This window comes from Oncorhynchus kisutch, linkage group LG25 (assembly GCF_002021735.2).
Source record: "Oncorhynchus kisutch isolate 150728-3 linkage group LG25, Okis_V2, whole genome shotgun sequence".
Lineage (NCBI taxonomy): Eukaryota > Metazoa > Chordata > Actinopteri > Salmoniformes > Salmonidae > Oncorhynchus > Oncorhynchus kisutch.
Genome location: NC_034198.2, coordinates 18,640,964 through 18,667,753, shown reverse-complemented (window position 1 = coordinate 18,667,753; position 26,790 = coordinate 18,640,964). Strand labels below are relative to the sequence as shown.

Sequence of the window (26,790 nt, the reverse complement as noted above, 5' to 3'; positions counted from 1 at the left end):
TAATAAAGCTGCCAGTTGAGGACTTGTGAGGCATCTGTTTCTCAGACTATACACTCTAATGTACTTGTCCTCATGCTCAGTTGTGCACCAGAGCCTCCCACTCCTCTTCTATTCTGGTTAGAGCCAGTTTGCGCTGTTCTGTGAAGGGAGTAGTACCCAGCATTGTGCGAGATCTTCAGTTTCTTGGCAATTTTTCGCATGGAGTAGCCTTCATTTCTCAGAACAAGAATAGACTGACGCGTTTCAGAAGAAAGTTATTTGTTTCTGGCTAGGGGAGATCTAGGAGAGATCTAGGAGAGATCTAGGAGAGATCTAGGAGAGATCTAGGAGAGATCAAAAAAGGACCTTATAGTTGAAGACTTTTTTTTGTCCCATTAAAGTACAGTGAAATGACTTAGGAAGTGTTCACACTTTGGAGAGGTGTGTGGCCAGATGGAGACAAACAATATGTTACTTCTGGTGCTGCTTACTGTGCTGGATGCACTTGGGATAGTTATGGAGAATAATTAAATGGGACAAGGTGTTATATAGAGCCTGCTTTATGGTAGATGTATGTGGAGCCAGTTCCCTATCATTTCACTTTGAGGTTTTAGTAGAAGATGGAGTTGGATAGCCTGGGTGCAAGTCTATTTAGCTAACTTTCCACTCCGTTTCATATGGTAAAGATTGTTTAGCATGGCAGGAGTGGAATGACAGCTAAACAGGCTGGTAACCAGACTAGGGGTTGGGTTGGCAGCACCGGATGCCTCAGAGCTCTGCTTAAGAAAAGATCAGTGGAAACACTGTAACAACCTTGACCAGCTTTCCTTAGAGGGACATTACACTTCAAAATTTGTCAGACGTTTTTTCAGGGATTGAGGCGAGTAGCTGAATCTACACAAGTTGTGGGACATGGTTTCATCTTCACTTTACTTTCAAGGTCTGAAAACTTTCTGACAAACATAGATTTGAAACTGTGATGCCCCTTTTAACACGTGTCCATTTCCTTCTCCTGTTTGTGACCAGGTATCTGGGAGTACATCCAGGAAGTACGTGAGTGTGTGTGTGACCTGGAGAGGAGGCTCCAGAGAACCAAGGACCACGTGGAGGAGATCCAGGGCTGTATGAGGTCCTTGGCCAGCCCCCTCTATGACCGAAGGGAGGGTAAGAGAGACACCCTTCTCAGCCTGGACGACCGGGCTGACAGGCTGGAGAGGTGTTACGCCCAAATACGCTCTTCCGGAGAGAAGATACACTTCCTGCTGAAGGTGACTATACCAAATAACATGAAGGTCATAAACACTTCTGGCTTTGCAGGGAACTTTATTGACCATATTAGGAGTTATGTGTTAGTCATCATGTCAAATGTTTTGTTGTCTGAGTGAGGGAAATGCTGTGAATTAAGAGGACTCAATTTATGTTGAAAGATGAGACGTTGTGGATTATAATAAATATGGCTTTGATGTCAGACAAGCAATAAAAAAAACCCGCGAGTCCAAATGTGCACTTCACATTTCCATATCATAAAACCATATCATGTTATATGCAGTGTCAACTTTTATGGTAATTATGTTTGATGTACAGTTACAAGATGACATGGGGTCATACCCTGGGTTGTTCTGAACAGAGTGAGCCTACGTCTGCCTATTGTGAAGAAAGATCCCAGCAGAACACGCACGTGTGTGCACCCTTGGCACCTTTCTCTGCTCACCAAAATTACCGTCTGTTTCTCTGAATTGCCTTGTGAAAGCAGAACACTGTAAGATCGTATTTTATAATTTAAACAGTCGTATTGGCAATAGAACAGGCTTTCAAATGATGCCCACTTGACCCAGATAGTGATATATAATGGTCAGTTTCTGCGTAAACAACAACAGGGATGCAGAGTTGTTTTCCAAACAAAACAACCATAAGTGTGCTTGCTGTAGTTCCTCATCGGCACAGCTAGGAGAGATCAAAAACGCACCGTATAGTTGAAGACTATTTTTTTGACCCATCGAAGTGCATTGAAATTGCTTAGGAACTGTGCACAATTTGGAGAGGTGTGTGTCCACTTGGAGACACCAGTCAGTCATCTCACTCATGTTGCACCTACCCCACATCTTCCAGGAATGTTCTCATCGTGTTACTGAATGTATCCAAAGTATTTTCAGATGTTGTTATCTGTGAAAATACTGTGAAAAGTACAGTAAATTTAAAATGCACAGAAAATCAAGTGTAATGTTTGGATTTAGTCTTGAGTCTGGTGAAATGTTTTTTTGTTCTCAACTTTGATCTAATGATATTCCCATAAACTCCACTCTATTCCCTTTCAATTGGTACTATGATTATGCTTTAGATATATATGTCTTATGTCAGAAACATTTCAATGTAACCATATCCGTATAGGCCAATCCCCACGAATGTAAAGGGTTAAAAGGTGTGCATTATTCATTATACAGAGTAACCTGGAGTTGTTCAGAGCAGACCCAGGTTCTGAGGAGTGGAAAGCCTATGTGGAGTACATAGACGACATGGTCATAGACGGCTTCTTCAACGGCATTGAAGGCTCCCTCAAGTTCTTCCTCGACAACACCGGTGAGCAATGATCCGTTCCACTTGAATGATCAGTACATTTGTTTGTGTATCCACCTCAGGTTGGACTAACATGCTGGCGTGCCCTCCTGAGTGTAAGACGAGCATTTTGTACGAGACTCACACATTTTTGTGAAACAGCCCCCTTCTTCCCTCCCTCAGACCAGCGTGGTGGTGTGGCCCCTCTGTTTGAGGCCCAGCTGGACCTGAGGGTTCCTGACATGGTGTTTAACCCTTCGCTGGAGTACGGAGTTGCCGATGGCTTCTATGACCTGGTGGAGAGCCTGGTCAATGACATCTACAGGACCTCTTCTCTGGTGGCACGCCTGGCCGCGCACAGCAGCGTCCCACACTACCAGGTACTACAACACTACCATGGTTGCAGAATGCAGATAACTTTCCCCCAAATTCCCCGGTTTTCCAGAAATCCCTGTTGGAAGGTTCCCGGAATCAGGATGACATAACCAGGATTTCTGGAAAACCTGGGAATTTGGGGGGGAAGTTGTTATATGTCAAGTTTGTCATATAATATATGTCAAGTTTGCCACCCTAAAAGGGAAACTGTGAGATTCTGGCATTTTTTACCATGTTTATGTCTCTGCCTGCAGTGTCAAGGAAGTTAGCGGTAGCTTCGCAAGCCAATGCTTACTAGCGTTAGCGCAGTTACTGTTAGTCTACAGGTATGCACACAGAGTCATAAAAATGGTATGCACACAGAGTCATAAAAATGGTATGCACGAGTTCATCTGACGCTTAATTGCCAGAATCTTACAGTATCCCTTTCACCCATCATCTAGAATGTGTATTGTATCTATAATCTATCATCTATAAAATAATTCTAATCTGCCGACTATCAGGCTGTTATGGAAGACATGGCTGATTTGGCGGACATGCGCCAGCTGCTGATGGAACGTGTGCAGGGCGTCATGGCGACGTGTTGTGAGTTCCGTAACTCTTTGGAGCGCTATGCATACCTGTACGTTGACGACAGGAAGGAGTTTATGCGCCAGTTCCTGCTGTACGGCCACTTGCTGACCAGTCAGGAGATAGAGGCTCATGCAGAGGATGGAGTCCCAGAGAACCCACCTACACTGGAGCAGTTTAGAGAGCAGGTGGATGGGTAAGGGAGATAAATAGTGTGTTTTTGAGTGTGTGTGTGCAAGTGTGTATGTAATGATGACTGTGTGTGTGTGTGTGTGTGTGTGTGTGTGTGTGTGTGTGTGTGTGTGTGTGTGTGTGTGTGTGTGTGTGTGTGTGTGTGTGTGTGTGTGTGTGTGTGTGTGTGTGTGTGTGTAACCCCAGATACGAGCGTATCCATGAAGAGGTGCAGGGTCTGGAGCCAGTGTGTGTGTTCCAGGGGTGGATGAGGGTCGACGGACGGGCCTTTAAGAGTGCCCTGCTCAACATCGTCAGGAAGTGGAGTCTCATGTTCAAACAACACCTCATAGACCACGTCACGAACAGGTCGGCAGACTCTAACTCTAACAATATCCCACACAGGTTGTTAGGCAGATACCAGAGGATTCCGGGGAGAAAAAGCACTCTGTCAAAGTACCCTTCTACTTCATGTTGTCTCTCTTGTTTTTAAACTTTTAAACATTCTCTCTCTCTCCCTCTCCCCCTCTCTCTCTCTCTCTCTCTCTCTCCCTCTCTAGCCTGTTAGACCTGGAGGAGTTTATCAGTCTAGCAGAGCAGGGGCTGGGTCACAGAGTGGAGCAGGGCGACTATGGTGGCCTGGTGGGGGTCATGGGTCACCTGCTGGCCGTGAAGGAGAGGCAGGGTGTGACGGACGCCATGTTTGAGCCGCTCCAACACACCATTACCCTGCTCAAGACTTATGAACAGGAGCTGCCTGACGTGGTCTACAAACAGCTAGAGGTGACCCTTGTCCAAAGTCAATCGATCAATCTCCTACCTCTCTCTCCTTCCTCCTCCTCTCATTCCTCTGTCCCCTTCTGTGCTTCCTTTTGGCACTCATCCCTCTGTTTTGTCCCACTCCCTCTTTGCTCCTTCTGGTGGTACTCATCCTCCTCCCGATACTCATCCCTCTCTTCCTCCTTTCTCTCTGTCCAGGAGCTATCAGAAAAGTTACTAATGTCTCTGTCCCTCCTTAACACACATTGTCCCCCTCTCACTCCTTCCTCTGCCTTACACTCGTCTATTTCTCCCTCCCCCTAGGAGCTTCCAGAGAAGTGGACCAACGTGAAAAAGCAGGCGGTGGTGGTGAAACAGCAGGTGGCTCCTCTCCAGGCCAGCGAGGTGGCTGGACTACGCAGGAAGTGTGCCTCCTTCGACGTGGAGCAACACGCCTTCAGAGAGAGCTTCAGGAAGAATGGGCCCTTCAGGTGACGCGAGCTCCCACACACAGGCTGAATTATGTTGACGGAAAGTTGTCCTCTCCCTTCTGTCCTCATTCAATCCTCAGTCCTAAACAGTCCCTTAGTTCCTACCCCAGGACATGTGTCCTATTTGATCTAAAAGGGCTGGATACTGTAGGTGTAAGCAATGTGGTTATGGCTCCACATCCCCAACCAGAGGGCTAGGTAAAAACATTGCTTACACCCTTCTGCAAGCAAGACAGGCTTCTCTCCGTCATGGGCATTGTTGTTCCCTCCTGTCACACCTCTACATCGACCAGTCTATAATTGTGCAGTGAACAGTTAACGACACAACGCTTACACATTAGGCAAGCATAATTGAATCTTTACATATGCTAATTACCCACACAGGTAGTGGTGCTCCATCATGCTGTCTAATTACTTAATTAATTATGCGCATAATCGTTTCTCTGTAGTGACATGATTTTCTCATTAATGTCATGGATGTCCGGGTTGATAATTGACTATGTGCCTATGGGCCTGGGTAGCCAACCTCCATTCAAACATGACTTGACAAAGTAGTCAGCTGAAACGGTGACAGACTGGTGCTCAGGCTGGTGTGATGTAGGTTTGTCAGTAAGACCCTCTACACGAGGGGCTTTCAAATCTATTTTCTCCCTGGTAGTTAATACATTTATGTATTATGTATTTATGTCAGGTTAACTTAGTATCAATGTGAAACCATTTCAGATGCTGAGAGAGTAACCTTGCTGCGTGGTTCCTCTGTGTGTTATTGTAGGTTTGACAGTGAGAACCCGTATGCCATGCTGAATGCATCCCACAAACAGATCCAGGAGAAGGAGGCTGTGATGGCTGGGCTGGTGGAGTCTGCCGGCCTGTTTGAGGTGACTGTCTCTGACTACAGACAACTACGACAGTGCAGGTGAGACAGGACTTTCCCCACAAGGTTTCTTCCTTCGAGAGAGTTTGTCCTTCTACGGTTTTCCCTTAGAAGATCCAGGCCGGGTTACTGTAAAGCACTCGGTCTCAAATGTTTTTTTGTGAAAAGTACTATATTAACACAATTGTTTGATTGATGTACTGTCTGACTGACTGACTTATTGTTATATCCTGTGGTTCCCCAGGCGTGAGGTGGGGCTGCTGAAGGAGCTGTGGGACATGATAGCTGTAGTAGACAGTACTATGGTTGCCTGGAGGACCACACCATGGAGAGACATCAACGTCGAGGACATGGAACTGGAGTGTAAACGCTTCAATAAAGACATCCGAGCATTGGATAAAGAGGTGAGAGGGAGAGATGAGGAGGTGGAGGAGAAGGAGGTGCAGAGGGGAGAAGAGGAGAGATGAGGAGGTGGAGGAGAAGGAGGTGCAGAGGGGAGAAGAGGAGAGGGAGAGAAAGTGAGATATTACATTGGCCACAATCAAAAAGGAAAAACCCATTGTAAAAGAACATGTACATTTCCAAATACATTTCTCACACCTTGCCTCTCCATTACTTTCTCTTGACACTCACCAGTGTTTTTGGTGGTTAATGCTGAATTGTATCATAAAAAACCTTCTTCCCCCTAGGTGCGATCGTGGGAGGCGTTCTCAGGTCTGGACAGCAGGGTAAAGAACCTCCTGACCTCCCTCAGGGCTGTAGCAGAGCTCCAGAACCCTGCCATACGGGCCAGACACTGGCACCAGCTAATGGCTGCCACCGGGGTGCGCTTCACCATGGACCAGGAGACAACACTGGCGGACCTGCTGCAGCTCAACCTGCACAACTTTGAGGAGGAGGTGAGGGGCATCGTGGACAAGGCTGTCAAAGAGATGGGAATGGAGAAGGTGCTCTCTGAACTCAACTCTACATGGACCGGTACAGTACAGAATACCCTTAAACTGAACTTAATTAGGACTTTTATCAGATGCCTGTACTTTTCATGTTTAATCTGTGATTGGTTTGGTTGATTGACTGACTGACTGATTGGTTTGGTTGATTGACTGACTGATTGGTTTGGTTGATTGACTGACTGATTGGTTTGGTTGATTGGACTGACTGATTGGTTTGGTTGATTGATTGACTGACTGATTGGTTCGGTTGATTGACTGACTGACTGATTGGTTTGGTTGATTGACTGACTGATTGGTTTGGTTGATTGACTGACTGATTGGTTCGGGTTGATTGACTGACTGATTGGTTTGGTTGATTGACTGACTGATTGGTTCGGTTGATTGACTGACTGACTGATTGGTTCGGGTTGATTGACTGACTGACTGATTGGTTTGGTTGATTGACTGACTGACTGTTTGGTTGATTGACTGACTGACTGATTGGTTTGGTTGATTGACTGACTGACTGATTAGTTTGGTTGATTGACTGACTGACTGACTGACTGATTGGTTTGGTTGATTGACTGACTGACTGATTGGTTTGGTTGATTGACTGACTGACTGATTGGTTCGGGTTGATTGACTGACTGACTGATTGGTTCGGGTTGACTGACTGACTGATTGGTTTGGTTGTTTGACTGACTGATTTGTTTGGTTGATTGACTGACTTATTGGTTTGGTTGATTGACTGACTGATTGGTTTGGTTGATTGACTGACTGACTGATTGGTTTGGTTGATTGACTGACTGACTGTTTGGTTGATTGACTGACTGACTGATTGGTTTGGTTGATTGACTGACTGACTGATTAGTTTGGTTGATTGACTGACTGACTGACTGATTGGTTCGGGTTGATTGACTGACTGACTGATTGGTTCGGGTTGACTGACTGACTGATTGGTTCGGGTTGATTGACTGACTGATTGGTTTGGTTGACTGACTGACTGATTGGCTTGGTTGATTGACTGACTGATTGGTTTGGTTGATTGACTGACTTATTGGTTCGGTTGATTGACTGACTGATTGGTTCGGTTGATTGACTGACTGACTGATTGGTTCAGGTGATTGACTGACTGACTGACTGACTGACTGATTGGTTTGGTTGATTGACTGACTGACTGATTGGTTCGGGTTGATTGACTGACTGATTGGTTTGGTTGAATGACTGACTGATTGGTTTGGTTGATTGACTGACTGATTGGTTTGGTTGATTGACTGACTGATTGGTTTGGTTGATTGACTGACTGATTGGTTTGGTTGATTGACTGACTTATTGGTTCGGTTGATTGACTGACTGATTGGTTCGGTTGATTGACTGACTGACTGACTGATTGGTTCAGGTGATTGACTGACTGACTGACTGACTGATTGGTTTGGTTGATTGACTGACTGACTGATTGGTTCGGGTTGATTGACTGACTGATTGGTTTGGTTGATTGACTGACTGATTGGTTTGGTTGATTGACTGACTGATTGGTTTGGTTGATTGACTGACTGATTGGTTCGGGTTGATTGATTGACTGACTGATTGGTTCGGGTTGATTGACTGACTGATGGGTTCGGGTTGATTGACTGACTGATTGGTTTGGTTGATTGACTGACTGATTGGTTTGGTTGATTGACTGACTGATTGGTTTGGTTGAATGACTGACTGATTGGTTTGGTTGATTGACTGACTGATTGGTTCGGGTTGATTGACTGACTGATTGGTTTGGTTGATTGACTGACTGATTGGTTTGGTTGATTGACTGACTTATTGGTTCGGTTGATTGACTGACTGATTGGTTCGGTTGATTGACTGACTGACTGACTGATTGGTTCAGGTGATTGACTGACTGACTGATTGGTTTGGTTGATTGACTGACTGACTGATTGGTTCGGGTTGATTGACTGACTGATTGGTTTGGTTGATTGACTGACTGATTGGTTTGGTTGATTGACTGACTGATTGGTTTGGTTGATTGACTGACTGATTGGTTCGGGTTGATTGATTGACTGACTGATTGGTTCGGGTTGATTGACTGACTGATTGGTTCGGGTTGATTGACTGACTGACTGATTGCTCCAGGTATGCAGTTCCAGTACGAGCCTCACCACCGTACCCAGGTGCCCTTGCTGCGCTCGGACGAGGACCTGATTGAAACCCTGGAGGACAATCAGGTCCAGCTGCAGAACCTCATGTCCTCCAAGTACATCGCCCACTTCCTGGAGGAGGTGTCACTATGGCAACGGAAGTTATCAGTGGCGGACGGAGTGATATCCATCTGGTTCGAGGTGCAGCGTACCTGGACCCATCTGGAGAGCATCTTCATAGGCTCTGAGGACATCCGCTCACAGCTGCCTGAGGTCAGACACACACACACACACACACACATGCACACACATGCTCACACATGCTCAAAGACACACACACACACACATGCACACACATGCTCACACATGCTCAAAGACACACACATGCACACACATGCTCACACATGCTCAAAGACACACACACACACACACACACACACACACACATGCTCAAAGACACACACACACTCGCATGCACACATGCACTCCCATTTCACAAGTTTGTTTTTATCCTTCATAAGGGCTCTGCCTGTACCACTTTCATGCATGTTAATTAATAAATCGTTAGTTGTCTAAACACCAGCCTACTTTTGTAAATCAGAATTACACATTTCCTTAATTACCTTGATGGCGATGCTGTTCCTCCGGTTCCAGTGGTAGTCTTAAAGCCAGATGTTTGTAGTTAATATCTCTCTGTGTGATTGTCCTCTGGGAACTCCTATCCCCTGGCCGGGCTCCCACAATGCAACTCTCCCCAGGACTCCAAACGCTTTGAAGGGATTGATGCCGATTTCAAAGAGCTGGCGAACGCAGCCCATAAAACGCCCAACGTGGTGGAGGCCACCAATAAAGCAGGCCTGTTCAGCAAACTGGAGGACATTCAGAGCAGGTGGGGGAAGGAGAGGGAGTCTGTGGTGGTGTGATGGGATTCTCTGTCTCACGGTGCACTGAAATTTGTGTTCGAGCAAAGAGAATGATTGTGTTATCGATAGAAAAAGGCAACACATACAAATGTAAGAACTGACCCATGGATGTATTTATACACTTGCACATATTCACACAATTGACTGATAATGGGTGTGTGTAACCTTGTGTAGACTGTCTCTGTGTGAGAAGGCCTTGGCTGAGTATCTGGACACCAAGCGTCTGGCCTTCCCCAGATTCTACTTCATCTCCTCTGCTGACATGCTGGACATACTGTCCAATGGAACCAACCCACTCCAGGTAGGAACCTATACCCATTAGGTGTATCCACAAAGCCTCTCAGATTAGGCGTGCTTATTTAGGATCAGTTTAGCCTTTTAGATCATATTGAATACAATTATATTGACAGATTGAGACCTGATCCTAGATCAGTTTTCTTGCTCAAACCTGTAGGACTCTGAGTCTCCACAAGGGAGCAGTGTTGGTCATAGTTTGCTAGAGTCTTTACACCTCATCCTGGGAATAAAAAGTGCTAAATTATTCTCTTCAATATTGAAGGATAGTTGAACAACAACTTTTGTTGAAACCTGTCAATAACGCGTGGTCCTGACTTTTCCTGACATTAGTCCCTACTCTTCCCGCTCTGTCCCTAGGTCCAGAGACATCTATCCAAGCTGTTTGACAACACAGCCAAGATGCAGTTTGAGACTGACACGGAGGGGAACCCTACTAAGACAGGTCTGGGCATGTTCAGTAGGGAGGAGGAGTATGTCCCCTTTAATCAGCCCTGCGACTGCACCGGACAGGTAACACTGTCATGGGGGACAGGGATTGAAATATGTTATAGCATTTGTCAGATGTTCTCTGTCCAATCTGTGAAATCTCAAAGCCTGTAAATCACATGTATTAGTTCCCTATTAGACACCTTCGTTTGAATGAAAAGCCAGTTGTGTTTATTCATGTTGTCTGATGCCCCTCGGATCTAAAATGGCAAACACATTCATAGAATGGCTGTGTAGTATGTCATCATTATCTGTGTGGTTGCACTGTGTTCTATGTCATCATTATCTGTGTGGTTGTCTTCAGGTGGAGATGTGGTTGAATCGGGTTCTGGAAACCATGCGGTCAACAGTGCGTCATGAGATGACAGAGGCAGTGATGGCCTATGAGGACAAACCCAGAGAGCAGTGGCTGTTTGACTACCCCGCTCAGGTACATTAGAATTAGAAGGTGTCTTAAAGCAGGGCTGTCACAAAAGCCTGCACACCAAATAGCTCTCCAGGAGGAGGGTTGACTGCTCCTGCCATGACCTGTGTCTTTTTATCGATCTGTGTAGTGCACTCAGCTCTGTAACTCAAACCTCTGTCTTCCTCTGACCTTTAACTTCTAATGTGTATATCGCACTCTAGGTGGCCCTGACGTGTACTCAGATCTGGTGGACGTCAGACGTGGGCATGGCCTTCTCCCGTCTGGAGGAGGGATATGAGAACGCCATGAAGGAATATAACAGGAAGCAGGTCGCCCAGCTCAACACACTAATCTCCATGCTGATTGGACAGCTGTCGCCGGGCGACCGCCAGAAGGTCATGACCATCTGCACCATAGACGTCCATGCGAGGGACGTGGTCGCTAAGATCATCGCTCAGAAGGTATCAGTTTCAGTTTGTTTTCAACCTTTTCTCAATTATGAAATTAACATAATGATAAAGGATTTTTTAAAGTTTCGCAACTTTAACGAAGACAGAAAGTGTTTTGGATGTTGTTGTTTTTTACTCATCCCTGTTTTCGTCTTCTTCCAATTCCCCCCCCCCCCCCCCCCTCTCTCCATTCCCTCATTCCCCCATCGCCAGGTGGAGAACTCTCAGGCGTTCCTATGGTTGTCTCAGCTACGTCATCGCTGGGATGAGAAGGAGAGACACTGCTTCGCCAACATCTGTGACGCCCAGTTCCTCTATTCATACGAGTACCTGGGCAACACACCACGACTTGTCATAACCCCTCTGACTGACAGGTACACTGACCAATAAAAACAATGTTGGCACAGGGTATCACATTCTGATTGGTTTTCATCTCACTCACAGGTAAGTACCACTATGGTTGTTTACTTTTTTGATAGGCAAGTTAGGGCGAGCCTAATCTCTCGTGAACAGATTCTGAGCGAAAACCAAATAATCTTTCAGGGCGTGATGGAATTGGTAGGATAACGAGCAGCAGTAGTTCTGGTGTTTGGATTTTCGTCACTGATTTATTGGATGTATCAGGATTGGGCGAAGGCAGTGCTTAAACTTTGACTGCTTTGCACATGTGGTGAAATTAGCCCTCAACTCGGCACATGGAATGGGGCGGGGGCGGTTGTGGGTCAGGTCGGCTGTGGGCAGGGTGGCTACTTTGATGAATCTAAAATCTATAATATATTTTGATTTGTTTAACACCTTTTTGGTTACTACATGATTCCATGTGTTATTTCATAGTTTTGATGTCTTCACTATTATTCTACAATGTAGAAAATAGTCTAAATAAAAACTCTTGAATGAGTACACTTTTCACTGGTACTGTACATGTAAAAGATTAGCTAGCTAGTTAGCTGGCTAACATTATAGGTTTAGAGTCACGACTAACAATAATTGATTTTTGGGTTCATCATTTCTGTAAATACTTTTTATGCATGCTTATTTTTATTTTACCTTTATTTAACTAGGCAAGTCAGTTAAGAACAAATTCTTATTTTCAATGACGGCCTAGGAAGAGTGGGAGGGCAGAACAACAGATTTGTACCTTGTCAGCTCGGGGATTTGAACTTGCAACCTTTTGGTTACTAGTCCACCACTCTAACCAATAGAAGTATGCTCTCAATGCAGTTATGCAGTCTAATACACCTACAGTGGAATGCCAAACTTGTTTAGCATGATCTAGTCCAAATATGGCACGATTCCACTGTTTTTATCCATTAGCATCACTTTCAATGAGAAACTTTTATTTTGAAGGTGAACTGCAAATTCACTATTGTGGCTAATTGTTTTTTTTAGGCAAGTCAGTTAAGAACAAATTCTTATTTACAATGATGGCCTACCAAAAGGCAAAAGGCCTCCTGCGGGGACGGGGGCCTGGGATTGTTATTGTGGTTAGCTTCTCATATGTAGGAACAAGCGGGTACCAGGGCCAGAGGACTGACACATTGGCCAACATTCCGATAGAAATGTATTATGCAGAACGAACACGCCTCTCTGATTCTAAGGAATCATGTCAGTTCTATTCATGCCATTTCTATCTGCAACGTATTCTCTTGGATTAATAAAACGAATCATAAGGAACATGTTCTGTTGCTTAGCACCTTTCATACAAGCAATTGCAGCTTGAACCGGGTTCCTTCATTATTGTGGGAAATTATCACAGATAAAGTCTGAATATAAAAAGTGGATTTATGACCTGTTTCTGTAGTCCTCTGGCAAACTGTGCTGTGGCTGTGGAACTGACCATTAGCCTATTCCCTTTGAAGCCAGAACAAAGCACCACAAAGACAATGGTGTTTGAAGGCTGGATCACTGATCAGCGGCCATGTGCTCGTAGAGGCAGCATATGGCCAGAGATGGTGCTCTATCTCGTTATCTCTGCCTGTCAAACTTTTGACCACTGACCCTCTGTCATTCAGCCATACTGGAGTCAGGGAAAGTTTGATATAAAGTTGTCATTCATTCACAGATGGCTACTGGCCAACTTGAACAGTTTGATTTCAGGTTCTGGAAGCTGTGTTTTTAAGGATTGTGATGGCATCCCCCTGGTAGAAAAACAATGATGTAATCATACATACACAATACTTCTCAGTTAAAGTGTTTCAGCCCCTTCTGAGAACTGTGTTTAGGCATTCAGAACAAGCAGGTTTGTAGCCACCCATACTTGATTGTGAGATATATGGCCATATTTCCAAAATGACTATTAAAAACGTTGGCAACAGTCTCTGGATGACACAAATTGGATCGTTTGTCTTCCGGTAGCTTGCATATCTCTTTAACACACACTCTCTCTCTCTCTCTCTCACAATATATTATCTATTTACCCTCTGCTTGCTGAAACGAATACCACATTGATTTCAGAGGCGAAACAACGCATTTATATTGATGATGAATTTCCGATTTGATCGTCTTCATCAGTCCTCCTCAACACCTTAGTGTGCTATTGAAACATGCAGATTGTTGTTGCATTTCAATGCCTGCTTGTTATTTGACTTGAGTTAATCAGCCTATGAAGTGAAGTTGTTATTACTAAGAATGTGTATGTGTGTTTCCCAGGTGCTACATCACTCTTACCCAGTCCCTCCACCTGACTATGAGTGGTGCTCCAGCAGGCCCAGCAGGCACTGGCAAGACAGAGACCACCAAGGATCTGGGCCGAGCCCTTGGCATCATGGTCTATGTATTCAACTGCTCCGAGCAGATGGACTACAAGGTGGGCTCCCACTCCTTCTGCAGACAGGCTATGAATCATCTAAGTCAGGGTTGGGCAACTTTTGATGGGGGTGGGGGACACAACAAAACAACTCATCATGAGGGCCCGCAGTTGCTCACGAGTCTGCGTACCCACATCATACCTCCCACGTTGTGGGAAAAACATCTTAGTGGCCCCACTCTTGACAGCAGAGAACATTTAAAACACTTTTTTAGATTTCATTTCGTGCAATTCTACACATTTTGCCACGGAGTGTAGAGCAAATGTTGCCATTTAAAGTAAGTTTGCTGCAATTCCACACACATTTTCCCATGAGGCAGTGAGGAAAACTGGCTGTCTTACAGCTAGTTTCCTGCAATTCGACACATCTTGCCATAGGGTGGAGAGAAATGTTTGCAGTTTTTAATACACTGCTCAAAAAAATAAAGGGAACACTAAAATAACACATCCTAGATCTGAATGAATGAAATATTCTTATTAAATACTTTTTTCTTTACATAGTTGAATGTGCTGACAACAAAATCACACAAAAATGATCAATGGAAATCAAATTTATCAACCCATGGAGGTCTGGATTTGGAGTCACACTCAAAATTAAAGTGGAAAACCACACTACAGGCTGATCCAACTTTGATGTAATGTCCTTAAAACAAGTCAAAATGAGGCTCAGTAGTGTGTGTGGCCTCCACGTGCCTGTATGACCTCCCTACAACGCCTGGGCATGCTCCTGATGAGGTGGCGGGATCCTGAGGGATCTCCTCCCAGACCTGGACTAAAGCATCCGCCAACTCCTGGACAGTCTGTGGTGCAACGTGGCGTTGGTGGATAGGAGCGAGACATGATGTACTCAATTGGATTCAGGTCTGGGGAACGGGCGGGCCAGTCCATAGCATCAATGCCTTCCTCTTGCAGGAACTGCTGACACACTCCAGCCACATGAGGTCTAGCATTGTCTTCCATTAGGAGGAACCCAGGGCCAACCGCACCAGCATATGGTCTCACAAGGGGTCTGAGGATCTCATCTTGGTACCTAATGGCAGTCAGGCTACCTCTGGCGAGCACATGGAGGGCCACCCAAAGAAATGCCACCCCGCACCATGACTGACCCACCGCCAAACCAGTCATGCTGGAGGATGTTGCAGGCAGCAGAACGTTCTTCACGGCGTCTCCAGTCTCTGTCACATCTGTCACGTGCTCAGTGTGAACCTGCTTTCATTTGTGAAGAGCACAGGATGCCAGTGGTGAATTTGCCAATCTTGGTATTCTCTGGCAAATGCCAAACGTCCTGCAGGGTGTTGGGCTGTAAGCACAACCCCCACCTGTGGACGTCGGGCCCTCATACCACCCTCATGGAGTCTGTTTCTGACCGTTTTAGCAGACACATGTACATTTGTGGCCTGCTGGAGGTCATTTTGCAGGGCTCTGGCAGTGCTCCTCCTTGCACAAAGGCGGAGGTAGCGGTCCTGCTGCTGGGTTGTTGCCCTCCTATGGCCTCCTCCACATCTCCTGATGTACTGGCCTGTCTCCTGGTAGTGCCTCCATGCTCTGGACACTACGCTGACAGACATAGCAAACCTTCTTGCCACAGCTCACATTGATGTGCCATCCTGGATGAGCTGCACTACCTGAGCCACTTGTGTGGGTTGTAGACTCCGTCTCATGCTACCACTAGAGTGAAAGCACCGCCAGCATTCAAAAGTGACCAAAACATCAGCCAGGAAGCATAGGAACTGAGAAGTGGTCTGTGGTTACCACCTGCAGAACCACTCCTTTATTGGGGGTGTCTTGCTAATTGCCTATAATTTCCACCTGTTGTCTATTCCATTTGCACAACAGCATGTAAAATGTATTGTCAATCAGTGTTGCTATTTAAGTGGACAGTTTGATTTCACAGAAGTGTGATTGACTTGGAGTTACATTGTGTTGTTAAAGTGTTCCCTTTATTTTTTTGAGCAGTGTATATCTGAGTGAGACTGAATTACAAAATCAATGGGTGCCCCCCGGATAATTTGACCATGATAACAAGTTTGGATAGTTGGCCACTGAACTAATTTAGCAATCTAAAAAAAGTTATCTGACACGGTCTAATTGACTGACATAACAAGAGTAAAACATCTGACTGCACCTTGTGTAGTCTACTATTCTAACTCGCAGTAAGTTGAGACCCAGACTGAGTTTTTTTTGGGGGGTGGGGGTGCAGGGGTGGATGGGGGGGGGGTTAATCAGAGGGCCTTCAAAAGGGGGGGTGGGCCGCCAGTTACCCTGGTCTAAGTCCTGCTTCTCCAACTCTACTCGGTGTGGATATCTGACACAGAGAAGGAGGGGAGAGGAGGGTAAAGAGAGCTCCCTGTCGGTCTTCTCCTCTCTCTCGCTCTCTCCCTCTGTCCTTGAAGGAAGAACATAACAGTTCAACCTGATGGATGCATTTATTTTGCTGTTAAGTGGTGTCAGACGCCCTTCTCAGTGTTCCTGCTTCAACACACACACACACACACACTGCATATAGAGTGGTCAATAGAGACGCAGACACAATCTCTTCATACAGCTTGTTGCTGCCTGCCTAGATAGGAGAATTATTATTGCCCTTCCCACTCTACACACACACCACACTGTGTCAGAGAGAAGTGCTAATATGCACCAGGAGATGCAGCGATGGTGTAAAGTCATACAACCAAGCGGCACACACAGTCAGGCTTGGTTAGTATCAGGGCTCTGCCCTATAATAGAGAGGAGAGACTTGGATCCTACCTCTCTCCTGTCTAGTGAATCTCAGGAGGCTGTTTCTGTGTCTGTGGAGAAAGCTGATGGTGTGAGTTGGCATTTAACCTTTTTCATATTGGAGTAGACAGACGGCAACAAAATGTCACCCGTTTAGGCAAGAAAGTTTAGGCCCTTGCTTTTGTGGTAAATCTCAAAATGTCTGTTGTCATTCTTACCTTCAATTTTACTCTGTATAGAACACATCTCCCTCTCTCTTCTCTCTCTCTGACCCTTCCTGCAGTCGTGTGGCAACATCTATAAAGGCCTGGCCCAGACAGGAGCGTGGGGCTGCTTTGATGAGTTTAACAGGATCTCTGTGGAGGTGCTGTCTGTGGTCGCTGTGCAGGTAAGCATGTCCCTGGGCTAATCAGACAGTGCGCTCCAAAGGTATTGGCACAGTGACCCTTTTTATTTAGTCTCTGTACTGTAAAGAAGAGTATCATATGTTACTATTAAACACTTCTATTGCAGATAGTCCTGAATGAATCGTGAATAAGGATGAGCGAGAAGGTTAGACGCAAAAATATCATACCCCCTCCAAAATGCTAACCTCCCCTTTTCTTGTAATTGTGAGAGGTTAGCATGTCTTGGGGGTATGATATTTGTGTGTCTGCAATTCCCACTCATTATTCACGATTCATTCAGGACTATCCATAATCATAGTAGCATCCACATGAATGTAGATGTGTTTAGAAACATTTTACTCTTCCTTAAAAGTGACTCCTAAATTACACAATACATTCTATTGGGCACAATACTTTTGGAACTCACTGTATACAGTACTAATAAGCAATGATTGCATTGAGTTAGCACAGTACCCATTCATATTTTGTCATCATTGTAATGTGTATTGTTGCAAAACTCCTAACTAGCCTACGTATATTGTTGTACTCACTTTGTCTAGGTGTCCTAGGCCTAGTTACATGACCTGTAACCTAAATGAATGTATGCATTTATCTGACAAATCAGCATTTGAGGACGTGATGGATACATGCGTCCAGGGAGACAGCAATCTCACCTAGGTGGAGAAAAAAAAGACTCTTAAAACCAACAAACCCCCAGTAGCATCACTGCAAACTGGGACACTCACTGACGATCACCTTCATTGGTAGCACCTGATGTGCTTATCAACCAGACTCAGCATTTGGACAAGGTTGCTGCTGCCCCCTGGGGGATGGAGTATGAAAGTGTATCCCAGATAGTGTGTTTGTTTATGTCCTAACACTTACCTTAACCCATATCATAACATTATGTGCAGTAGATGATGCTGCTAGGGTTTCATCATCAGACTGGTGGTATAGCACAGCACAGCCAGTTTCTCTGCCCTCTCCCCGGCAGCTAGCTATGAAAGGAAACATTCTCAATAAGTCAGTGAGAGAGAGAACTTTGAAATTGTAAAGTGGCAGAACGGAGCAATAGCTGGGCGTTAGCAAGCGTATTGAATAATAAATCAAGCTATGCTTGGAAAGGATGAAAGGAAGAAGACCTTGGATAAGACCGGGCAGAAAACAATCAAATGGTTCTGAAGGGCACTCTCCTACCCGCTCCAGTACCCTCTGTCACGCTCGTGAAAAAGGTCGGACCAAGGCGCAGCGTGTGTCAGGTTCCACATATTTTATTCGGGTGACACTTCTACACCAAAAAAAAAAAAAAATGCCCCAAGCAACGCCACATAAGTGGTGCAACTTGCACACACAAACAATATCCCACAAAGCAGGTGGGGGAAAAGGGCTTCCTAAATATGATCCCCAATTAGAGGCAACGATTACCAGCTGCCTCTAATTGGGAACCACACAAAACCAGCAACATAGAAATACACATTCTAGAACACCCCCCTAGTCATACCCTGACCTAAACCACTATAGAGAATCCAAGGGGTCTCAATGGTCAGGGCGTGACACTCTTCTCCTTCCTCTGCGCTTCACCCAGGTTGTGTTCATAACAGCACGCTACAGAAAACATTTTAAACTGTTTTTCAACGGAACAACAAAATGAGCGTTTCTCATTGGACAAGTCCTGGTAGTGCCTCCCACCCTTTTTCTCAGTCTGTTTTTCTTCTGTTCTTTGCCTAATGAATACGACCCACCCGTCTTCTCCATAAGCGAATGTCAGAGGAAGGTGTACGATAATCCATTCTGTTTAAGGGGAGAGCAGGCGCCATAACGTAGCTGCAGTTTGTGAGTGCGTTCGCAGGTGGCAGGATCAATTCTCCATTAGGTAAAGGGCAGGGAAACAGAAGGCAGCACAGACACAGCTGAATGGAGACAAATTAGCTAAATTCAGCCCCTCTCTTATCCTCAACACAACTGTCTGTTGGTGAAATTGTCTGCAAAATACCAGACTGGATGATGAATAATGACTAATGGGTGTATAATTATGAGAGTGCTGTTTCATATACACAGAGTAAACACATAATTTTCTAAAATAATCTATTTTACCACACCCTGTACAGTCGAGATCTTGGGTTCAGCCAAGGACACGGAAAAGTTAATCTCATTCTTACTGTACACATCCTAGACACACACACACATAGATGTAGGATATGTGAAATGATGAGGATGAACTAGTGTTGCCGTTTCATCATTTCAGTAAACGCTAGCTTATAGCTTATAGCAAATATCATTGCCTTGGCTATTTTTTAGAGTGTGAATACCGTTCCATTTTGTGTTTGTTGGTGATTGAATGCGAGTGGTAGTATCTTACAAGATCACCTACCTATGGGGATATCCGCAGAACCCTTTTGGAACCATTTTTTCTAAACTCAGCAAAAAAAGAAACATCCTCTTACTGTCAACTGCGTTTATTTTCAGCAAATAAATAAATATTTGTATGAACAACAACTGAAACCTAAACTGAACAAGCTCCACAGACATGTGACTAACAGAAATTAAATAATGTGTCCCTGAACAAAGGGGGGGGGGGTCAAAATCAAAAGTGGTGTGGCCACCAGCTGCATTAAGAGCTGCAGTGCATCTCCTCATGGACTGCACCAGATTTGCCAGTTCTTGCTGTGAGATTTTACCCCACTCTTCCACCAAGGCACCTGCGAGTTCCCAGAGATTTCTGGGGGGAATGGCCCTAGCCCTCACCCTCCGATCCAATAGGTCCCAGACATGCTCAATGGGATTGAGATCCAGAGTCTTCGCTGCCCTTGGCAGAACACTGACATTCCTGTCTTGCAGGAAATCATGCACAGAACGAGCAGTATGGCTGGTGGCATTGTCATGCTGCAGGATCATGTCAGGATGAGCCTGCAGGAAGGGTATCACATGTGGGAGAAGGATGTCTTCCCTGTAACGCACAGCATTGAGATTGCCTGCAATGACAACAAGCTCAGTCCGATGATGCTGTGACACACCTCCACCTCCGAATCGATCCCGCTCCAGAGTACAGGCCTCGGTGTAACGGTCATTCCTTCGACGATGAACGCGAATCAGACGATCACACCTGGTGAGACAAAACCGTGACTCGTCAGTGAAGAGCACTATTTGCCAGTCCTGTCTGGTTCAGCGACGGTGGGTTTGTGCCCATAGGCGACGTTGTTTCCAGTGATGTCTGGTGAGGACCTGCCTTACAACAGGCCTACAGGCCCTCAGTCCAGCCTCTCTCAGCCTATTGCGGACAGTCTGAGCAATGATGGAGGGATTGTGCGTTCCTGGTGTAACTCGGGCAGTTGCTGTTGTCATCCTGTACCTGTCCCGTAGGTGTGATATTTGTTTGTACCGATCCTGTGCAGGTGTTGTTACACGTGGTCTGCCACTGCAAGGACGATCAGCTGTCCGTCCTGTCTCCCTGTAGCGCTGTCTTAGGCATCTCACAGTATGGACATTGCAATTTATTGCCCTGGCTACATCTGTAGTCCTCATGCCTCCTTGCAGCATGCCTAAGGCACGTTCACGCAGATGAGCAGGGACCCCGGGCATCTTTCTTTTGGTGTTTTTCAGAGTCAGTAGAAAGGCCTCTTTAGTGTCCTAAGTTTTCATAACTCTGACCTTAATTGCCTACCGTCTGTAAGCTGTTAGTGTTTTAATGACCGTTCCACAGGTGCATGTTCATTAATTGTTTATGGTTCATTGAACAAGCATGGGAAACAGTGTTTAAACCCTTTACAATGTGAAGTTATTTGGATTTTTATGAATTATCTTTGAAAGACAGGGTCCTGAAAAAGGGACGTTTCTTTTTTTGCTGAGTTTAATCCCTGACTGTCTTATATCTCTATATATCTCTGTATATCTATATATCTGTCCTGTCCAGGTGAAGAGCATCCAGGACGCCATCCGAGACAAGAAGCAGAGGTTTAACTTCATGGGCGAGGAGGTGAATCTTTTCCCCTCTGTAGGTATCTTCATCACCATGAACCCAGGCTACGCTGGCAGGACAGAACTACCTGAGAATCTCAAGGCCCTGTTTAGGTAACACACGGAACACGCACAAAAGTGTTTCCTTGTTTTTAAAATGCTATAATGTCTTTTTTTTAACAGTGAAATGATGAGACTGATGGAAAAACAAAGATGAGTTACCTCTTTCAAGGCATTCACCGTGGGATGTTTATGATAATGTTGACGGAAGAAAAGCTGACAAATGACAATGAATATATTTCAGTCCCACAGTTACATGTAGTACTCTTGGTGAACTAAATGTCCCTGACGGGATTTGTACCAGGATTGACTAGAAGCCACATGACTGTGTCAGCCCTCTGAACTAAATCTTACTCTCTATTTCTCCCACCTTCCTTCTCTCTTTCCCTCTCTACCTCCCTCCCTCTCTGTAGGCCTTGTGCCATGGTAGTACCAGACTTTGAATTGATCTGTGAGATCATGTTGGTGGCTGAAGGTTTCCTCGATGCCAGAGTCCTGGCAAGGAAGTTCATCACCCTCTACACACTCTGCAAAGAGCTGCTTTCCAAACAGGTACAGTATGCTTCAGATCCCTGATCTTATGCACTAGCTCCATTATAGCCTGGTCCCTTGTCTGTTTGTGCTGGCTTGGCAACTCACATGGTCATTGTGGCAAGACAATGACCATACAGTAGGTTTTGGCAAGACAGCACAAACAGTATAGAGAAGAACTGAGTCATGACCGCAGTAAAATTCAATGTGACTGCTGAGTCATGGTAATCTCCTGTTATGCACTCTGGACATGCATTAGTAGTAAGTAGTACGATCATCAGGTAACTAATGGCCTGGTACTCAGGGCTCTATTTAAGCAATAAGGCATGGGGGGGTGTGGTATATGGCCAATATACCACAGCTAAAGTATGTTATTTTGCATGACGCAACGAGGAGTGCCTGGATACAGCCCTTAGCTATGGCATATTAGTCATATACCACAAACCCCCGAGGTGCCTTATTGCTATTTTAAACTGGTTATCAATGTAATTGGAACAGCACAAATACATGTTTTGTCATACCCGTGGTATACGGCTGTCAGCCAATCAGCATTCAGGGCTCGAACCACCCAGTTTATAATATGAAATAACTTGCTTTGTGCAAACTTGTGTGTGAAAAGATATATGTATAGATTAACGTGTTAGAATATCTTGTTTGGGCCTCCCGAGAGGCTCAGTGGTCTAAGGCATCACTACAGACCCTGGTTCGTTCCCAGGCTGTGTCGCAACCAGCCATGACTGGGAGACCCATGAGGTGATGCACAATTGGCCCAGCGTCGTTTCGGGTTAGGGGACAGTCTGGCCGGCCTGGACGTCCTTGTTCCATTGCGCTCTAGCGACTCCTTGTGGCGGGCTGGACGCATGCACACTGTATGGTGTTTCCTCCGACACATTGGTGCAGCTTGCTTCTGGGTTAAGCGAGCAGTGTGTCAAGAAGCAGTGCGGCTTGGCAGGGTCGTGTTTCGGAGGATTCATGGCTCTCGACCTTCACCTCTCCTGAGTCCGTACGAGAGTTGCAGCAATGGGACAAGATTGTAACTACCAATTGGATATCACGAAAAAGGGGTAAAAAATATGTTTAAAATATGTTTGACCATTTGTCCTTGTCTTACTTTCAAAATATGTTCAGCTGAAACCAGAAAAAAGGACACAATCATGTTTGGCATTTCAAAACAACAAAGACTATGCTTTGTCTGTCTAGTAAACAAGCACTTTCGGAAACTTTTGGTACATCCATTTCTATCACTTCCATTACATTTCTATCCCTTCCATTACACATCTTTGTCATTCTTGGAAAAGGAAAATGTGCCTTAAATATTAATGTTCCGTCTCTCCCTGGTCTCCAGGACCACTATGACTGGGGGTTGAGGGCCATCAAGTCTGTCCTGGTGGTGGCTGGCTCCCTGAAGCGGGGTGACCCAGATCGGCCTGAGGACCAGGTCCTCATGCGGGCTCTGAGAGACTTCAACATCCCTAAGATCGTGACAGATGACATGCCAGTGTTCATGGGGCTTATCGGAGACCTGTTCCCTGCTCTGGACGTCCCCAGGAAGAGAGACCTGGAGTTTGAGAAGCATGTCAAGCAGTCTGTGCTGGACCTCAAATTACAGGCTGAGGATAACTTTGTACTGAAGGTGAGTTGTAATTACCGGTTGACCAGGGTGGGCTGTTTCAGCCTTTAGAGAGTGTTGGTTAAAAGTTATGTTTTCATGTTGATGAATGACTTAATGAATGAAACAATTCATATATAACAAGTGACCCAGGCCTAGAATCATCCAAAAATACATGAAAAGACACCGTTTTTTGACGGTAGATGATGACCCTGTAAGAGCACAGCCCATAATACTGTAATGTCCCTGACCTTCAATAACACTGCCAGGGAAAAGAAGCCACACTTCAATCTTGGTAATTAACAATAAAACAACAAATTCAGCTTTTGCGTTCCTCTGCTACTAGTTCCCTTTTCTCCAAAAGCCATGTACCTGGTGTTGCACTGTACTGTATCAGTGGTAAGTACACATTAGTGTCAGAGCAGTCTGGGTTGTGGATGAATCGGCCAAATATACCCAACCCAAACCCTCCGGTTATACTGTAATAACGTCCCAGGTGGAAAGGTCCACCGTCCTTATTCTAGCCATTATGCTGCGCTCACACACACACACACGCACACACATACAATGTCAGAGACAGAGGAAAGTGGGGCCAGGGGAAATGAGTGCAATCTGCAGCAGGTCAAAGCGGTATGGTAGCAACGTAATGACACTCCATCACGCCGCTGTACCGCAAGAGCAGCTCTTAACCCTGCCACTGTCACAGACACCACACATGGATATAAACAGGGAGGGAACAGGCTGATGAGACAACGGCAGGTCAATAATGATCCATTTGTATCGTCTGAACCTTGCACTCTCCGTCTCTGTCGGACACCCTATTCCCTGAAGCCATGTTAAACTATATTATAGTGCACGACTTTTGGCCACATTCTGTTGGTCAGTAAGATTAGAGTGAAAGGAGGAAGTCCAGAGGGGAATGGGTTTATTTGTCTTTAGTGTTAGCCTCTCATAATGTTAGCCTTTTGTGGTGTTAGCCTCTCATAATGTTAGCCTGTTGTAGTGTTAGCCTGTCATAATGTTAGCCTGTTGTAGTGTTAGCCTCTCATAATATTAGCCTGTTGTAGTGTTAGCCTCTCATAATGTTAGCCTGTTGTGGTGTTAGCCTCTCATAATTTTAGCCTGTTGTAGTGTTAGCCTCTCACAATGTTAGCCTGTTGTACTGTGAGCCTCTCATAATGTTAGCCTGTTGTAGTGTTAGCCGCTTGTAGCGCTAGCATTAGCACCTGTCAGCTGCCCACATCTCAAATCTAATATCAATGTGGGTCTTTCGGATGCTAACACTATGGTGAGGGTGAATAGCTTCAGTGAATTGCATTGATTGAGAATGCCATCAGTGAGTTTCACTGTGAAAGGAAATATGATTTTCTCTTGCACTCTCGCTCTCTCTCGTTTTCTTACCGTTACAGAGACTTTGATATTTGCCACAATGTACTTTAATCTGTTATTTTCTCATGTTCCTGTCACATCCACAATTCAAGTTGTTCATATTTTGTTTATCAAAGTGTTGCTGATATTAATGAGGTGAATTTGATACTTTACATAACACAGATGAGGCCGTTTTAGAGCTAGCATAATTTGTTCCTTCCACACTGTTTGCTGTTTGCTCTATGCAGGAAATACTGCTCTTTCACAGAGCTGTAACGTGAGTGACACACTGTATGGTACTGATCTACTCTGCTGCATTGCAGTGTACCATACCATTCTGTATAGCAATACCATACTATTTGTCTCTCCCTTTCTCTCCCTGGCTCTCACTCTCTCCTTCCTTCCCCCAGGTGGTACAGTTGGAAGAGTTGCTGGCGGTGCGCCACTCTGTGTTTGTGGTGGGTAATGCAGGCACAGGGAAGAGCCAGGTGATGAGATCTCTCCAACGGACTTACCAGAACATGAAGCGGAGGCCCGTGTGGGCGGACCTCAACCCCAAAGCTGTGACCAATGATGAGCTGTTTGGCATCATCAACCCTGCAACCAGGGAGTGGAGGGATGGTGAGGGGAGGGCATGATGATGACGGTCATGATGGTGATGGTGATGATGATTGTCATGATGGTGATGATGATATGACCAACATATAGACCTTTGATACTGATACTGTCTGTTTTCCAGGTCTGTTCTCTAACATCATGCGTGAGCTGGCTAACCTCAGCCACACTGGGCCTAAATGGATCGTACTGGATGGAGACATAGACCCCATGTGGATTGAGTCTCTCAACACTGTCATGGACGACAACAAGGTGTGTGTCTGTCTTCCTGTCTGTGTTTCTCTGTCCGTCTGTGTAATAACTCTCTGTACCTTTCCCTGCATTAGGTGTTAACCCTGGCGAGTAATGAACGTATCCCTCTCAACCCGACCATGAGGTTGGTGTTTGAGATCAGCCACCTCCGGACTGCTACTCCTGCTACTGTATCTAGAGCTGGTATGCTAGTCATTCGCCTCCTCCATTACCTCTCATCCTCGTCTCCTTATCCAATCCCTGTCCCCCTGCTCTCCTCTTCTTTTGTTGTTATCCTAGACGACATATTTCACCGTTAGATCACATTTGACATGTATTTGTACGTACTGTGTAGTTACCTGTTTACATGGGACTACAGAGTAACAAGCTCTGCTTGTCCCTCCAGGCATTCTGTATATCAACCCAGCAGATCTGGGCTGGAACCCGCCTGTATCCAGCTGGATTGACAGGAGGGAGGTCCAATCGGAGAAGGCCAACCTGACAATCCTGTTTGACAAGTACCTCCCCTCATGTCTAGACACCCTCAGGTCCAGGTAACACATCAGCTGTCAGTATGGAATGGTTCATAGTGATCTAGATGGTTCCTCTGGACTGAGGGGAGAGAGACTGTAGACATGGAAGAGGGTGAGAGGGAGTAAGAAAGGTTAGAGAGAGAGAAGACAGAGAGGGCGAGTGACAGAGAACAATAGGCCTAAATAGTGTAAGACATAAAACAAATATATATACTGTATATTTATTTCACTGATGGTCTTACCCCTATGTCTGTAATGTGTGTGGTCAGGTTTAAGAAGATCATCCCAGTCCCGGAGCAGAGTATGGTCCAGATGCTGTGCCATCTGTTGGAGTGTCTGTTAACCCCAGAACACACCCCTCCAGACTGCCCTAAGGAACTCTACGAACTCTACTTTGTCTTCGGTGCTGTCTGGGCCTTCGGAGGTGCCATGTTCCAGGACCAGGTAGGTTGAATGATTCCTATGATTGTGGTTGGTCCTCTGTAGCTCAGTGGGGCTTGCAACACCAGGATAGTGGGTTAGATTCCTAGGACCACCCGTACTTAAAATGTAAGTTGCTTTGGATAAAAGTGTCTCCTAAAT

At 45.4% G+C, this 26,790-nt stretch overlaps 1 protein-coding gene across 1 annotated transcript in view; it reads left to right on the top strand.

Annotated features, from left to right (window-relative positions):
* Positions 1–26,790, top strand: part of dnah9 (dynein, axonemal, heavy chain 9) — a 140,887-nt gene that overhangs the window by 11,366 nt on the left and 102,731 nt on the right. Inside the window, exons 14-40 of the mRNA XM_020460456.2 lie at positions 1,006–1,247; positions 2,421–2,556; positions 2,716–2,912; positions 3,411–3,673; positions 3,856–4,017; positions 4,209–4,431; positions 4,732–4,898; positions 5,671–5,814; positions 6,017–6,176; positions 6,462–6,750; positions 8,832–9,109; positions 9,595–9,725; positions 9,934–10,060; positions 10,414–10,566; positions 10,847–10,972; positions 11,170–11,409; positions 11,611–11,771; positions 14,047–14,203; positions 17,205–17,309; positions 21,218–21,375; positions 21,735–21,873; positions 23,198–23,485; positions 25,240–25,450; positions 25,569–25,696; positions 25,771–25,879; positions 26,082–26,229; positions 26,478–26,652. Coding sequence (XP_020316045.2) covers positions 1,006–1,247; positions 2,421–2,556; positions 2,716–2,912; positions 3,411–3,673; positions 3,856–4,017; positions 4,209–4,431; positions 4,732–4,898; positions 5,671–5,814; positions 6,017–6,176; positions 6,462–6,750; positions 8,832–9,109; positions 9,595–9,725; positions 9,934–10,060; positions 10,414–10,566; positions 10,847–10,972; positions 11,170–11,409; positions 11,611–11,771; positions 14,047–14,203; positions 17,205–17,309; positions 21,218–21,375; positions 21,735–21,873; positions 23,198–23,485; positions 25,240–25,450; positions 25,569–25,696; positions 25,771–25,879; positions 26,082–26,229; positions 26,478–26,652 — 4,817 coding nt within the window. The remainder of the gene's footprint in view (positions 1–1,005; positions 1,248–2,420; positions 2,557–2,715; positions 2,913–3,410; positions 3,674–3,855; positions 4,018–4,208; positions 4,432–4,731; positions 4,899–5,670; positions 5,815–6,016; positions 6,177–6,461; positions 6,751–8,831; positions 9,110–9,594; positions 9,726–9,933; positions 10,061–10,413; positions 10,567–10,846; positions 10,973–11,169; positions 11,410–11,610; positions 11,772–14,046; positions 14,204–17,204; positions 17,310–21,217; positions 21,376–21,734; positions 21,874–23,197; positions 23,486–25,239; positions 25,451–25,568; positions 25,697–25,770; positions 25,880–26,081; positions 26,230–26,477; positions 26,653–26,790) is intronic.